Source organism: Rhinopithecus bieti, unplaced genomic scaffold, assembly GCF_001698545.2.
Source record: "Rhinopithecus bieti isolate Rb0 unplaced genomic scaffold, ASM169854v2 scaffold_8350, whole genome shotgun sequence".
In the NCBI taxonomy this organism is placed as follows: Eukaryota; Metazoa; Chordata; class Mammalia; order Primates; family Cercopithecidae; genus Rhinopithecus; species Rhinopithecus bieti.
This window is the reverse complement of record NW_016806031.1, coordinates 1,767,989-1,782,477: the sequence shown is the minus strand read 5'-3', so window position 1 is coordinate 1,782,477 and position 14,489 is coordinate 1,767,989. Positions and strand designations below refer to the sequence as shown.

At 40.7% G+C, this 14,489-nt stretch overlaps 1 protein-coding gene across 2 annotated transcripts in view; it reads left to right on the top strand.

The window, feature by feature from the left end:
• The first annotated feature begins 9 nt into the window (after nt 1–9).
• MIPEP (mitochondrial intermediate peptidase) overlaps nt 10–14,489 on the top strand; it is a 224,544-nt gene continuing 210,064 nt past the window's right edge. For both annotated transcript variants that reach the window (XR_001886079.1, XM_017874490.1), the window contains exons 1-4: nt 10–322; nt 3,382–3,555; nt 8,003–8,091; nt 10,652–10,738. Coding sequence is in view for 1 of the 2 variants with exons in the window: in XM_017874490.1 (XP_017729979.1) it covers nt 134–322; nt 3,382–3,555; nt 8,003–8,091; nt 10,652–10,738 (539 nt within the window). In the remaining variant the exon portion in view is untranslated. The remainder of the gene's footprint in view (nt 323–3,381; nt 3,556–8,002; nt 8,092–10,651; nt 10,739–14,489) is intronic.

The window sequence follows — 14,489 nt, the reverse complement described above, 5'->3', positions numbered from 1 at the left end:
GCCCAGACCCGGAAGCGAGGGCGTCACGTGGGGCGGCGTGGGCCGCTGCCTTGGAAACGCCGAACCCGCGCTGCGGGCGAAAGCACCAGGGCAGGGGGCGCGCGTAGGAGGAAGGGACTGATCCGGGGATAGAATGCTGTGCGTCGGAAGGCTGGGCGGCTTCGGAGCCAGAGCAGCAGCTCTGCCGCCCCGGTGGGCGGGCCAGGGAAGCCTCCAAGCCGGGATCCGGGCCCGAAGGGTCAGCACGAGCTGGTCTCCCGTGGGCGCCGCCTTCAATGTCAAGCCCCAGGGCAGCCGCTTGGACCTGTTCGGCGAGCGCCGGGTGAGCGGCGCAGGAGGAGCTCCCCTCAGTCCGCGAGCTAAGCCGATCTCTGCTCCGCGCGGCCAGCGACACTCAGGGCGAGATTGTTTGGGCCTGGGAGGAGGCGGGCAGCCAACCCACCTCGTACAGTGGCGTCTTGTGTGCACTCTCGAGAGGGCAAGGTCACCTCTCCTTTGAGGGGCCGGGCTTAGTGGTCTCCTCCCCAGAGTGTCGGGTCCGGGAACTGCCTCTGCATGAGCCACTTGCTCCACGTGAACCTGAATAGTTCGTCTTGGCAGTGGCGGTGAATTCGGCCTGCCAGGACCCGCCCTCTGCATACATTCACCCGCACACCCGCTAAAGCCCTTTAGTTCCAGCGCTACAGTCCTGCCTTAAGTGGCCTATCCCTGTGCCTTCACAGGCGGTATCACATGGTCTTTTTGCAGGGACACGGCTGCCTGTAGTCGAGTAATGGTAGTTTCATTGATACATGAAATTCCATCACCTATTAATTTATTTCAAAGCTTTGGGCTTTCTTGTTTTAAAACACAAAACGCTGTTGAGACGAGTCTGACTTCCCATAGTGCCATGGAGTTGGTCACTTTGATTTCTTACCCCAGGAAGTCACTAGAGTGCGTTGTCTAGTGGAAGGTGAGAAGAAGGCAAGGTTGGAAAGGACTTACCTGATGCCTGTTCTACTTGGAGTTTGTACATTTTGTCCGTTTTAGGTTAAGGATTACTTTTATTTTTGCCTTTTAAAATTTCATTATAGTGTATTGCCTTATAAAGAGGAGTCTAGGGTATTGTTGCACTGAGCTAAGGTGTATGATTCTGGTTTTATCTCCATTATCAGCTTTGTCTATTTTAAAATTATTTTGTGTGAAGTTTGCTACACCACCTTCCTTAAGAGTATGCAGTGTTGGTATTGACACAGTTGGTGTGAGACCTGCTTGTAGGCGCTGAGGAGAAAGACGTGAGGGGAAGCCTGATTTTGGGTAGCTGAGATGTAACTAATTTTAGCTTTTATTTTTTCCCTTTTGTATCATGATACTCAGCACCGATAGCAGATTTTCAAATTTGTGAATTGGTTTTTGCCTTGAAAAAAAAAGGTTTATTCAGTTTTTTAGCATTACAGTCACTGGTAATCCGAGAGTTCGAATTCCCGAGGGCAATACGGGCAGGTTGTACTGGGAGGTGGAAGTAGTCTGCGCTTGAATCAAATTAAATCAATGTAAAGATAATATTTTGTGTAAGAACAGCTGCATATGAGTAAAGTTAACCCAACCACAGTGAGGAGGATGTTCACATACTGGAACTGTCCTGCCAAATACATTTTGCCCCTGTTATGCTCTGTTTTAATTTGAAGTGGGCAAAGTAACCTCTTGCTTGGTGCAACTATTTGTTTCAAATAAAAACATTTAGACAAAAAAAAAAAAAAGATGACATTTGTTTTTGGTCCTGATTCTCCTTTGTCCCCTACTGACTTACTTTTATTTTTTTAACTTGTAATATATTTTGAAGAGAGATTAATAGCTTAACTTCATCCATCCCTTGTTGTAGAAAGAGTAGGCCTTATCAGGCCTGAAGGTTTACCTGCTGCTATTTCTGAAAGTCTATGTGCTAAACACCTACGAAGTTAATTAACAAAGCCTAGCGTCTGCTGCGGTCATTTGTTTCCTTCATTGAGTTCCCCCCATATGGTAGGCGTTCTGTTTTATAGCTGCTTAAAGAAATGAAGGGCAGGGCTCTTGGGTCTGGAAGCTCACCTTTTCAGGAGAGACTTTCAAACAGATTGTAATTGAGATTGTAATTGTAATAGAGAAGTATGGGAAAGTGTGGGCTTTAGAGATCAGAGCGGGTTCGAGTTCTGGCTTTGCCAATATTAATTTGTGACCTCAAAGAAGTTTTTTTCTAACCTTTTTTTTTTGAGACGGAGGCTTGCTCTGTCGCCCAGGCTGGAGTGCAGTGCCGCGATCTTGGCTCACTGCAAGCTCCGCCTCCCGGGTTCATGCCACTCTGCTGTCTCAGCCTCCCCAGCAGCTGGGACTACGGGTGCACGCCGCCACGCCCGGCTAATGTTTTCGTATTTTTAGTAGAGACAGGGTTTCACCGTGTTAGCCAGGATGATCTCGATCTCCTGACCTCGTGATCCGCCCACCTTTTCTAACCTCTTAAAGCATGTGTCCTGAGCTGTAAAAGAATGATACTCTGTTCTGTAGGATTGTGTGATTGAAATGAGAACCTGTGTAAAGTAGCAGGCGCACTTCATGGTATGCGGTAGGTGCATATTAAATGCTTTTTTTCTCTGCCTTCCTGAGTGTGCTAACAAGTGTGATTGAATAGGTAACAAGAGAATGGTCATTCCCATTAGATCAGTGATTTTTGTTTTTATCAAGATATTGAAATGTCTTTGGAACGTATAAAATTTGCTCCCAGTTTCAGCCTATGATTTTAATATGTTCATTAAATGTTTCTAAAATATCTATTGCTTCGTGGTCAACTCATCCTCTCTATTTGATAGTTGTAGAATAATTGGTACTGTGTACTGAGATCTTACTCTGTCAGATATTGCTTTTAGTACTTTACATATCCTTAGTATGTGTATCCATGCTGTAAGGTGTGTATTGTTCCCATTGTACATGATGAAAAAAATATGAGGCCTAGGAGGAGAAATAACATGACCAGGGTTATAAACTAATAATAATTGTGGCTAACGTCTATCTATCAAATGCTATATATGCACACACACACATAGACATATTTACATATATTATCTCATTTAATTCTTGCAGCCACTCTTAGGTTCTGTAGAAGTGACAGAGCTGGATTTTGAACCCATATCATTTTTTTTTTCAGAAAATAGTTAAAAATTGAAGAAAAATTATGTCCTGGAAACATTTTTAGTGTAATTTATGTGGAGTGATATGGGGAGTATGAGAGTGGTATCCGTGATCACAGGTATAACATGATACCCCAATGAAAGCCAAGATTTCCTTTGTGATAAAAGTAAGTTTAGTAAATATTTAAAAAGCACAGTTTTGAATTTTGGTTATAAATCAGACGTATTCTTTGGTTCTAAGGGTCTTTTTGGAGTTCCTGAGCTCAGTGCCCCAGAAGGATTTCATATTGCACAAGAAGAAGCCTTGAGAAAGACAGAATTGCTTGTGGACCGTGCGTGTTCCACCCCACCTGGGCCCCAGACCGTGCTGATCTTCGATGAGCTCTCGGACTCCTTGTGCAGAGTGGCCGACTTGGTAAGATGCTTTGCCTTAGACTTGAAGCTACCTCTCTTTCAACCTGCTAAAATTTAAGTGAAATTTATCCTTTGTTGTTTGCTATTAATATTAGATTAAAAGTTAAAAATGTCTGAAACTGTTTGAGATCCATTAGGTATGATTTTTTATGATGAAATATGTCATTAGGAATGGGGAAAATGTTATCAGAAAAGGTGATATTTAGAACTTGTACTTTAATATGTATATTTAATAAAATATACATGTAATATAATGAATGATTACTAATATAGCAAATATTTGCTATAGTTGGGTAATATATATTTACATATATATTCATTTGACAGAGGTTCTTCATTTATGAACGCTTCTCCCCAAATTCTAAGAACACTTCATGTGTACGTTTACAACAAAATTCCTCTTTTTCTTTTTTTTGCTGTAATAGAGACAGGGTCTCCCTGTGTTCCCCGGGCTAGTCTTGAACTCCTGGCCTCAAGTGAACCTACTGCCTCAGCCTCCCAAAATGCTGGGATTATAAGTGTGAGCCACTTCTTTTTCATAAGAGGTGTGAGAACCAATTTTAATAAACCTTTTCAGGAATGTTTTTTTTTAATTAAAAAATAAGTTTTAACATGAAAATGATTGTAAAGCCTTTTTTTTTTTAACATTTTAAAATTGAAATAGAAGTGTATACCTGTATACCTAGATCTCTTCACCAACTAGGAAATCCATTGCTGAGATGGCAAAATTTTCTTTTTCTTTTTTTTTTTTTCATTTTTCATGTTTAATTTTAATATACCTCATGTATATATTCATGAGGTGCACGAGATGTTTTGATAGGGGCATGCAGTGCACAGTGATCACATCCGGGAAAACGTGGTCTCCATCCCCTCAAGCTTTTATCCTTTGTGTTACAAACAGTCCAATTATACTCTTAGTTATTTTAAAATCTACAGTTATTATTGCGTGTAGTCACCCTGTTGTGCTATCAAATAGCAGGTCTTACTCATTCTTCCTGTCTTTTTGTACCCATTAACCATTCCTACCTCCCCCACACCATCCTGCTACCCTCCCCAGCCTCTGGTAACCATCCTTCTACTCTTTATTTCCGTGAGTAAATTGTGTCTATTTTTACGTCCCACAAATGAGTGAGAACGTGTGATGTTTGTCTTTCTGTGCCTGACTTATTCCAGTTAACATAATGACCATCCATGTTGTTGCAAATGACAATCTCATTCTTTTTGATGGCTGAGTAGCACTCCATTGTGTGTGAGTCCCACATTTTCTCTGTCCATTCGTCTGTTCATGGACACGTGGGTTGCTTCCAAATCTTGGATGTTGTGAACAGAGCTGCAGCAAACATGGAACTGCAGGTATCTCTTCCATATACTCATTTCCAGGAAGCGGGATTTTCTATCAGCCTGAAGGAGCCAACTCTTGGTGACTCTTGTCAAGGAAAGCAGCACACACAATTTAAATAGTGATCGTTTATGATCCTGTCTACATGGTATTGAATTACATAGGTTTTTCCCTCACATTCAGTCAATGTTGAGCACACAGTAGTGTGCCAAACACTGTCTAGGCACGAGGTATACGTGCAGGAATGAAACAGCACAGTCTCTTACTTCATGGAGTTTATATTCTGGCATTAACTTGTTTTAGATTTAACTAGGCGGTAGGCCCTTTCTACAGCCTAGTTAGCTGAAGAAGGTTTCTCTGGATGAGCTGAAGTAACCTTCTCAGCATAGCTCCATTTTCACAAGAGGGAAGAAAGGCACTGGGTGATGAAGGGATGTGCTCGCTGTCGCCTGGCCAGCATGTGGTGCAGCTGGGCTGCCAGACCAGGCAGGATATCTGTCAAGCTCTTCTTCCTCCTGTTCCAACCGTTTCAGGGCTGGCTGGCTGCTCAGGTCTCATGAACCCTTACCTGGAAAGGTTGCAAAGTTTGTTAGCCTCTCCATCTTTAAAAAAAAAAATATGTACTTGTTTTTAAAATTATTATACAGTAAAATTGACTTCTTTTGGAGGATGGTACGGTTCTGTGAATTTTAGCTTGTATAAATTTGTGCAACCCTCACCACAATCAGGATACAAAGCTGTTCCATCAACCCCCAAGTCTCCCTTTATAGTCACACCCACCCCTCCCCACTAACCTCTGGCAACCACTACTCTGTTCTCTATCCCTATAGTTTTGCCTTTTCTAGAATGTCACCTAAGTGGAATCCTGTATACCTTTTGACTGACTTCTTTGGCCCAGCATAACTCATCCCCATCTTTATTTTTTCCTTTTTTGGAAAATTTCCTTCCACCCACACACTTGACTTGAGCATTAACACCTTTCAGATATGTTCACCACAAGCTTCCCGGTCTTAAGGAAACTGAGAAAGTATCTTATTGTAAAGGGTTTTTCTCTGGAGTGAAGTCGGCTCTGGGTAGTTCTGTTTGTACTGGGTTTTTGTTCTGTGCCTCCAATATGTGCATAGGAAATGTGTCGTTGAATGGTGGGGTAGCTGTGGAAACGCACTGCTCAAAAGATGGTTTCATACCCTGTTCACCTAATTGTGTCACTGAAATCAGAAAAGGAAAATCTGTGTCAGTGAATTTCACTGTATAGTCAATCATCCAGATTGGAGGGTCTGTGGAGTCAATCTACCTTGGATCAAAAATATTTAGGAAAAAAAAATTTGCATTCATACTGAACATGTACAGACTTTTTTTTCTTGTCACGGTTCCATAAAACAATACAATGTAACAGCTATTTACATATTATTTACATTCATTAGGTATTACAAGTAATCTAGAGATGATTTGACATATGGGATGTACCGTGTATCAGTTATATGCAAGTACTACACCATTTTCTATCAGAGACTTGAGCATCTGTGGATTCCAGTATGTGTGGGAGGATCTAACCTTTGCCCACTGATACTGAGGGGTGACCGTTGGCGTGGCTGTCACAAATCCCAGAATTCACTGTGTATTTTTTGTCTTGGTCTTCATCTTAATCAGTATTCTAGGATTTTTTTCTACATTTTCGCTTTTGGTCTTCACTAAAAGATTTTAACTTCTCTGCCCTGTATCTTATTTTGACATTTTTAATGTTTATGTATAATAATATCTCATTTTGAAAACTTAAAAAAAAAAAGATGTGATTTATACATGTAGTCATCTGGATAAAAAAGAACCTTTCTCTGTTTTGATTTTAAGATATTACCTGCCAGTAAGATTAGTACTGTTACAAGACAATCGTTTTATAAACTGTTTTTCACCAAGTAGTCATTTTATTTTGTTTTCTTTTTTTAATACAGTTTCTATATAACAGAACTGTTTTCCTCATCACTATTACAAATCAGTTTTTAATATGTATGCTAATGTTTTGAATTTTAATATTGATTATAAATTCACAACCTGTAGATTAGTAATTTGTAAAAAAAAAGTTGTAAATTTACGTAACTCATTTTTCAGCTACCTTGGTACTAATGTTATTTTATCATTACCAACTGTTACAACAAATATACCAAACTATGGACTTAAATGTTTTGGCATTAAAAACTATTTGATAATAAAATTAGGAAATTTTATCTTGTGGTGATTTTATTTCATGTTATAGTCACACATTTTCTTGGCAAATGAAGAAAATATGTAGTGTTTTGTAGTTTATCTGCTTTTTGACATGAAAATGAAAATTTAGTTGTACATCATTTTATGTTTTTAAAAAAGAATTTTCACTCATTTTAATTTCTAATGACTTCAGTAGCAGCAGCAGTAGTTGTATACAGTATTACGTGGAGACTGTGAACTCATATTTTATTAAAAGGACTATAAAGAGACTGTGCCTTTGTTTTTTGCACAAAGACTACAATGTAGTTAAATCAAAGACTAGAATGTAGTTAAATGGGTTTTGAAACTATACTATATGTGTTAGTTAAAAAAAGCCTCTAAGAGTTGTTTTCTGGAGATAAGTTAACATGTGAGAACCATACTGCACATAATTTTAGCCAGAAAGTTGTAGAATATTTGAAACCAGTGCCTGCTCTTTTGAAATAAAGAACTAGAGGGCGTGGTGGCAGGCACCTGTAGTCACAGCTGAGGCAGAAGAATGGCGTGAACCCGAGAGGCGGAGCTTGCAGTGAGTTGAGATTGTGCCACTGCACTCCAGCCTGGGCGACTCTGCCTCAAAAAAAGAAAAAAGGAAGAATTTGCTTGGTGTTTGTATTTGAAAGAGAAAAACTTCTCTGAAATAAAGTTTTTTTTTTGGAATGAAACAAACTTGGTTTCAAGGAATAACAGAATTAAATGTTCTGAAAGAAGCTGCTTTGCTTTTCTCACTTAGGAAAAAGTCAGTAATGGAAGTGCATAGGCCAAGCCAATGGCACATCTTAAAACCTGGTTTTCATTCTCACCCTCAGATCCTGGAAGAAAGCTTCTCATCAAATTCCCTTTTGGTTTTGTCTTTCCCCTTTATTAGGCTGATTTTGTGAAAATTGCTCACCCTGAGCCAGCATTCAGAGAAGCCGCGGAAGAAGCTTGTAGAAGTATTGGCACCATGGTAGAGAAGTATGTGCTGTTCTCCTGCCCGCTTCTGTGCCAAGTCCTGTTCTCCTGCCGCCTTCTGTACCTAGTCCTGTTCTCCTGCCGCCTTCTGTGCCAAGTCCTGTTCTCCTGCCGCCTTCTGTACCTAGTCCTGTTCTCCTGCCGCCTTCTGTACCTAGTCCTGTTCTCCTGCCGCCTTCTGTGCCAAGTCCTGTTCTCCTGCCGCCTTCTGTACCTAGTCCTGGGTGATCCGGTTTCATGGACTTGTGCAGTTTTGTCCAGTCCATAGTGCTTGTCCCCCGCCCAGCAGGGTGGGAGGTGTGAGTGACCAGGGGTGGCCAGAGGGAGGGCTCAGGACAGGCCAGTGGCTCACCTCACAGGCGGGCCCTGGGCCTCGGGGCTGGTTGTCTTTTCTTTCCGTCATTTCCTTGTCTGTAAATGGGGTGTAAAGTTAACCCTGCCTCAGGGTCCTTGTGAGGGTTAAATGAGATCAGTGTAAAGGTGTCCCTTGATAATCTGAGATCGTAGACACCCAGGATTCTTGTCATCACCATTATCACTTACCTTAAACAAGGGCTTTTAGTATCCTAGTGGCAAGTTGAACTTACTAGATTCTCGCTTGATTAAATTGCTGTTGCATTAGTGGCTGTGGGCCACAGGGCGAGAAGCCAAAATGCTCTGTAAACAGGGTCCTTGTGGCCTCTGTCAGTTGGAATTAGGGGAGTCTAGGGAGGCCGTAAAAGTCTGTGGGAGGGCTGGAGCAGGCTCTGGCTGAGGCTGTGATGGAGTGAATTATTTTAAAGTGATTTTGAGGTAAATGTAAATGTTTTCAAGCCACTTACGAGAGCTCCATAGTGCTTGTTAAAATAACTTATTGGTGGACAGTGCTGTATTCCAACACACTTAGCTGCATGGCACCATGCCAGGCAGTGTATAGAGCTAGGGAGAGCCCTGGGCTCGCCAGCATGGATTTACAACAGGGAAAAGGGGGTAACACGAGAAGACAATTTCATATACCAGAAGTTGTTGGAGGAGGAGAGTGATGGCTTCTCTGGTTAGATGAGGCTTCCTTGGAAGACCCAGCACTTCAGGATGTGCAGCAGCTGTTTTTCCCCAGGTCGGGCCACGTGTGTTCACTTTGGCACGATCGTGTGTGACTTTTCCCACAGCCGCTGAAAACCAGCCCGCGGAATGGGGTAGAACTGGGCCCTGCAGAATGCAGGCGCTGGGCACGCTGACAGGGCTGAAAGCGGGGGGACTCCCTGGGAGAAAGCTTTGCCTTTCGGGAAAGGCCTCTGGCAAGTCGTCCGCAGTGGGCTGCCTGCTCGAGGCCCTCTGCACGCTGTTTCCTGCCGAATTAGACACAGGCTGGTCTCATGGACAGTCACTCTTCATTTTGTGGGAGGACAAATACAGACAGAAGTATGGGCTCTATCTCAGGGTCTTCCAACGTAAAACATACTGGGACGATTTCTTTAAACCTCTGCAGTGGGGGCAATGCACGATTTCCTTAAACCTCAGCAGTGGGGGCAGTGCGGGCAGCCTCTGAACTGCTGTCCCTTTGCCATGGAATGGCTCCATGGGTGAGCAGGTTAGGAGGAGGTAGGCCTTGGCACTCACTCTCTGCGTGACTTCTGGGATCCACATATGGGAGTCTGGCTCTCCTTGGTGAGTGTTTTTTGGTGAGTAATGACTACCTCCGTTTCACTGGTATTTGGGAAGGCCAATGAGAATGGTAACAGAAACCTTTCGATTGATATAAATCTTCAGTGTTTTTTTGTGAACCAACTGAGGAACAGGAGTATCGTTGACTCTGTGAGTAGAGACTGGTGAGTGGTTCTTACAACCTTATCCATCCTGGAAGACCTACCCAGCAGGGTGCAGGTTGTATCTAGACCCAGCTCACTATTCAGCTCTGAGAGGGCCATGGCATTTGCATTTAGGGAAGAGGACTGGGTTCCTGCCAGTGGTACTATGGGGTGGGTTGGAACCACTGCCCAGCCTTGGGCCCTTTGCTCTCTGAATGGCACAACTGCTCAACAGTGGCCATGGTTCATTCACATAGGAAATGTGTGCTGCACACATGATCTCATTTAATCCTCACAACAGCCTAAGGTCTAAATAACGTGTCCAAGGTCCCAGAGCAGTTACAGGGCCAGTCTTGCATCCCAGTTGCGTGGCGCTGAAGCCTGTGTCCTGAGCTCTCCCTTACAGCGTTTTTAAATTTAAAAATTAGCTGGGCGTGGCGGTGTGTGCCTGTAGTCCCAACTACTTGGGAGGCTGAGGTGGAAGGATCACTTGAGCCCAGAAGATTGAGGCTGCAGTGAGCTGTGATTGTGCCACTGCACTCCAGCCTGGGTGACAGAGTGAGACCCTGTCTCCAAAATAAGGGAAAGAAAGAAAGAAGGGAAGGAGAAAAGGGAAGGAAAGTGGGAAGGAAGGATGGTTACACTGTTCCTGGTAGGTTATGCTGTTCAGCTTCTGGGCATGTGTATGGTACAATCTGACACCATTCTTTTCATGTAAAGTTAAAAATAAGGTATTCGAAAGTCAACTAATTTTTTTACATTTCTAATTGTTCTAGGTTGAACACAAATGTGGATTTATATCAAAGTTTGCAAAAATTACTAGCTGATAAAAAACTTGTGGATTCCCTTGATCCAGAAACAAGGTACTCACTCATTTCTTTGCCTTGGTTGTGACTGTGACTCTAGAGGTGAGGTTGGGAGACTCTCCCTCAGGGCCTCTGTACTTGCAGCCTCTTCTGTCTGGAATGTTCCTCCCCAGGTATCTTTATGACTCCTGCACTTTCTCTAGGGCTCCACTCAAATGGTGTCTCCTCCCAAATCTTTACACAGGGTCAGACTCCACCCTCTGATCCTGATTTATTTTTCTTCATAGCCCTCATTCCGTCCAACGTATCCTATTTGTTTGTTTATCCATCATCTATCTCACCAGACTGCAGGCTCCTTGAGGGTAGGGCTTGGACTGTTTTGTTCCCAGCTGCATCCTCAGTACCTACACATTCATGGCATATGGTCGGTGCCCGACTAATGAGTGAACTCCTGTAGACAGTTAATAATTATGCTTAGCTTTATGCTCAAAGTTCCATAATTGATACTATCAGAAAATAAAAGCAAATTGATTTTATCTACTGGGAGGATGTCAAGATGCTTGTAATGATTTGCTTTGGTTCATTAGGCTACATTTATAAATCTGAATCGAAAAGGCCTTACTTCTAAATCAACACGTTAGAATATTTGATATAGGAACCTAGACATCTTACTTCTTTGCTCAAATGCAATCGTCAGTGGAGTAGGGTTTGTCTTTAACCTGCTTATATGTATGTCATAACACAGATTAATTTTTTTCTCATTTATTCCTGTTTTATCTACTTTTTATTGGTGGGACACTTCCTCCCACAACTTGATTCTTTCTGATCCTGTTTCCTTCTCCTATTTTGTCTCCATATGTGGCTTATTGACCCCAAATGAAGCCATTTTCTATAGGGACCAATTGATCATCCAGGTTGCTGTTAATCTAACACATGAGCAGCATGGTATGTGAGTAGCTCAGTCTTCAAGGGGTTATTTTCACCTGCCTGGCAGGTGTGCAGGGACCTAGTGGTGTTTTACTTTATCAGTCCTGATGCTTAGGACAGTAGTAAAGCTAGCTGTGTCATCACTGTAGCTCAAGCTTTATCGTTATCTTGCTTTCATTAGCAAAGCAAGGAAAAGTTGAATTCCTATTAATTGTGCCAGATTTATACTGAACTGATACTGACTTTGAATAACAGCAAACCAATGTAAAAAATAGGTTATTCATAATCTCTGTTTACTAAAGATTGACATGCCCCTGTTTGTGTATAAAAATTGTAGTGGACTAGCAGACCATTTTAGATAGAAAGGACTTGTAGTGATAGGATCCATACCACATTTCTAGATATTATTAAAAATGCCAATAGGAATTTTTAAATAATAAAATGATAAATATATTGGGGAAAATAAACTGGGTAGAATGTCAACAGTCTAGAAAAGAAAAGCAACTTGGAAGTAGGAGAGAAGAAGAATTGGAAGTCATAATTATTGCAGTATCATGGCACTTATATATCATTGAGTATTGGCTAGCCCCTAGAAATAATTATATTTTGGAACCATTCATATGGCAAAATATAAGGCGGTGGCTAAAGCAAAGAATTACAGATTTAATAAACTCTTGTCTGGTAAGTTAATGCACAGAGGAAATGATTTAAATTAACTCGTCATCTTATTCTTAGATTCAATCCTTGAAATACTAGTTCTCTGAGATGTTCAGAAATTTTCTCAGAAGGGTTCCTTCAGTCAGTAAGTTTGGAAATCTGATGTATCAATGTATTTCCCCGCTTGAAGAATTTTAGTAGCTTAGAGTCTCTGAGAAGGCAGGCCATAAAGAAACCTGTTTAACTTGGGGTTTTTCTAAAGCCATTAAGAGCTTTCATGTATGCAAAGAAGATAATCACATTCTCCAGAAGATTTAATGGAGGGAAAATTCTAGTTGTAAGAACAGCCAAAGCTGTAACACATGTTGGAATGAACTTAGGAAGGTAGAGGAACTGCGACACACATGACATCTAGGAAGCATGCAAGCGACCGAAATGGAGAAACATGCTGTATTCTTAAGGAAGAAGAAAGCTCAGTAGTGTTTATTACTATAAGTTTAACGCTATCTCATTTCTAAATAATTTTTTTATTGTTACTTAAAATTATTTTGAAGTCATAGAGAATGAATATGCCGGAATAGGCAGGAAAACTCTTGTAAGGAAAAGTACTAAAAAGGGACTTATAGCAGATAGTAGACCATATAAAAATGCTATATTTAAAGAGCATTATACTTAAAAATGTCAGAATAGTCAATGAGATCAATGGAAGAATAGAGAAAATTTAGACACAGACACAGATATTACAGTAAGACTATTTGGTACGTGCTAAAAGTGTCATTTCACATCAGTAGGGAAAGACTTGGTTTTCAGGAAATGATGTTAGGCCAGTGGATAACCATTTGGGGTTAAAAAAGTAGATTGATTAAAGATGTAAATATTTTTAAAAGAAATTATAAAACTAGTGGTAATCTTGGGATGTGGAAGGTCTTTCTTGTCATGATACAAACTCATACCGCAGAAAGATTCGTTGATTTTTATTATATAAACATTGCAAACTTTGGGATGGCAAAATGCTTCCACATTCAAAGTCAGAACACAAGAATGTGAAAAAATGGTTCTTAGGTGACAAAGGGTTAATATATTAACTATGTTAAGAGAACTTTCAAATTACCTTAAACAAAGAGGAAAGAAAACCCCCTTATAGAAAAATGGGCAAAAGATTCTCTTTGTGAAACTCTTATTTCACAAAATAAGGAATAGCGACAGATGGCCCTAAAACTGATAGCAGTGTGCTACAGGAGCAGCAGTGGTAACAAGTGTGAAGTGGGTGGCAGTGCATCTCCAGAATGGAACTGCGGGGTTGGACTTTGGCTTCAGAGCTTGCGAAGCCCTAGTTTTCTCCTTTGTAAAAGGGAAATAAAAAGTACTTCCTAAGAATCATATGAGATGTAAGGAAAATAATTTGTATAAAGTGCTTTGCTCTGTACCTGGCATGAGACCCACCACCCTTAAGGAAAAGTAGAATGAAATAAAACTTTGTCAGCCAGCAGCTGACAGAGTTGAAACAGAATAAGAATAGTACTTCTGGTTTGGGATGCTGGGTCCTCTAGTTACGTGTGGGTTGATACGTCTTTATGGAGGAGCATTTGGTAATATATATGAATGTGCATACTTTTTGATTAATTTCTCGGAATTTATCCTAAGGAAACAAACAAGGATTAAAAAATGTAACAAGGATTTTTATTATATTATGGTTCATGGGAGTGGGAGAATAAAAACATTTGCATTCTATATGACAATATAAAACAAGCATCAAAAGCCAACTTTTTGAAGAACGTTTAAAGACATGGAGAACTGTTCAATGTTTGTGATATAATTTTACAAGAAAAGGCAAGTGTAAATGTATACAGTTGGGCCTTAATCATTCTAAATTCTAAATTATTCTAAATATATAATATATATATAGCATTAAAAGTAGATTGAAAGGAAATACAAGAATTTTAGTAGTCATTATCTTTGATAGGATTAGTGATTTTAAATGTTTCGTATGTTTCTGCAATACAGTTTTGTCACATAATAGACCTATATTGTGTAATATGATAAACGTACACTATAAATTTCTATTCAAGGTATATTTGACGTAATAATCAGGAAAGTAAATATATCTACTTTGAAAACTCAAGGAAAGCCAAAAGCGTAGATCAAATATTTGATTATTTCCATTCAATGTTGTTGTTGTTGGTTTTTTTTTTTTTAAATACCGTTGACCAAAAAAAAAAAAAAA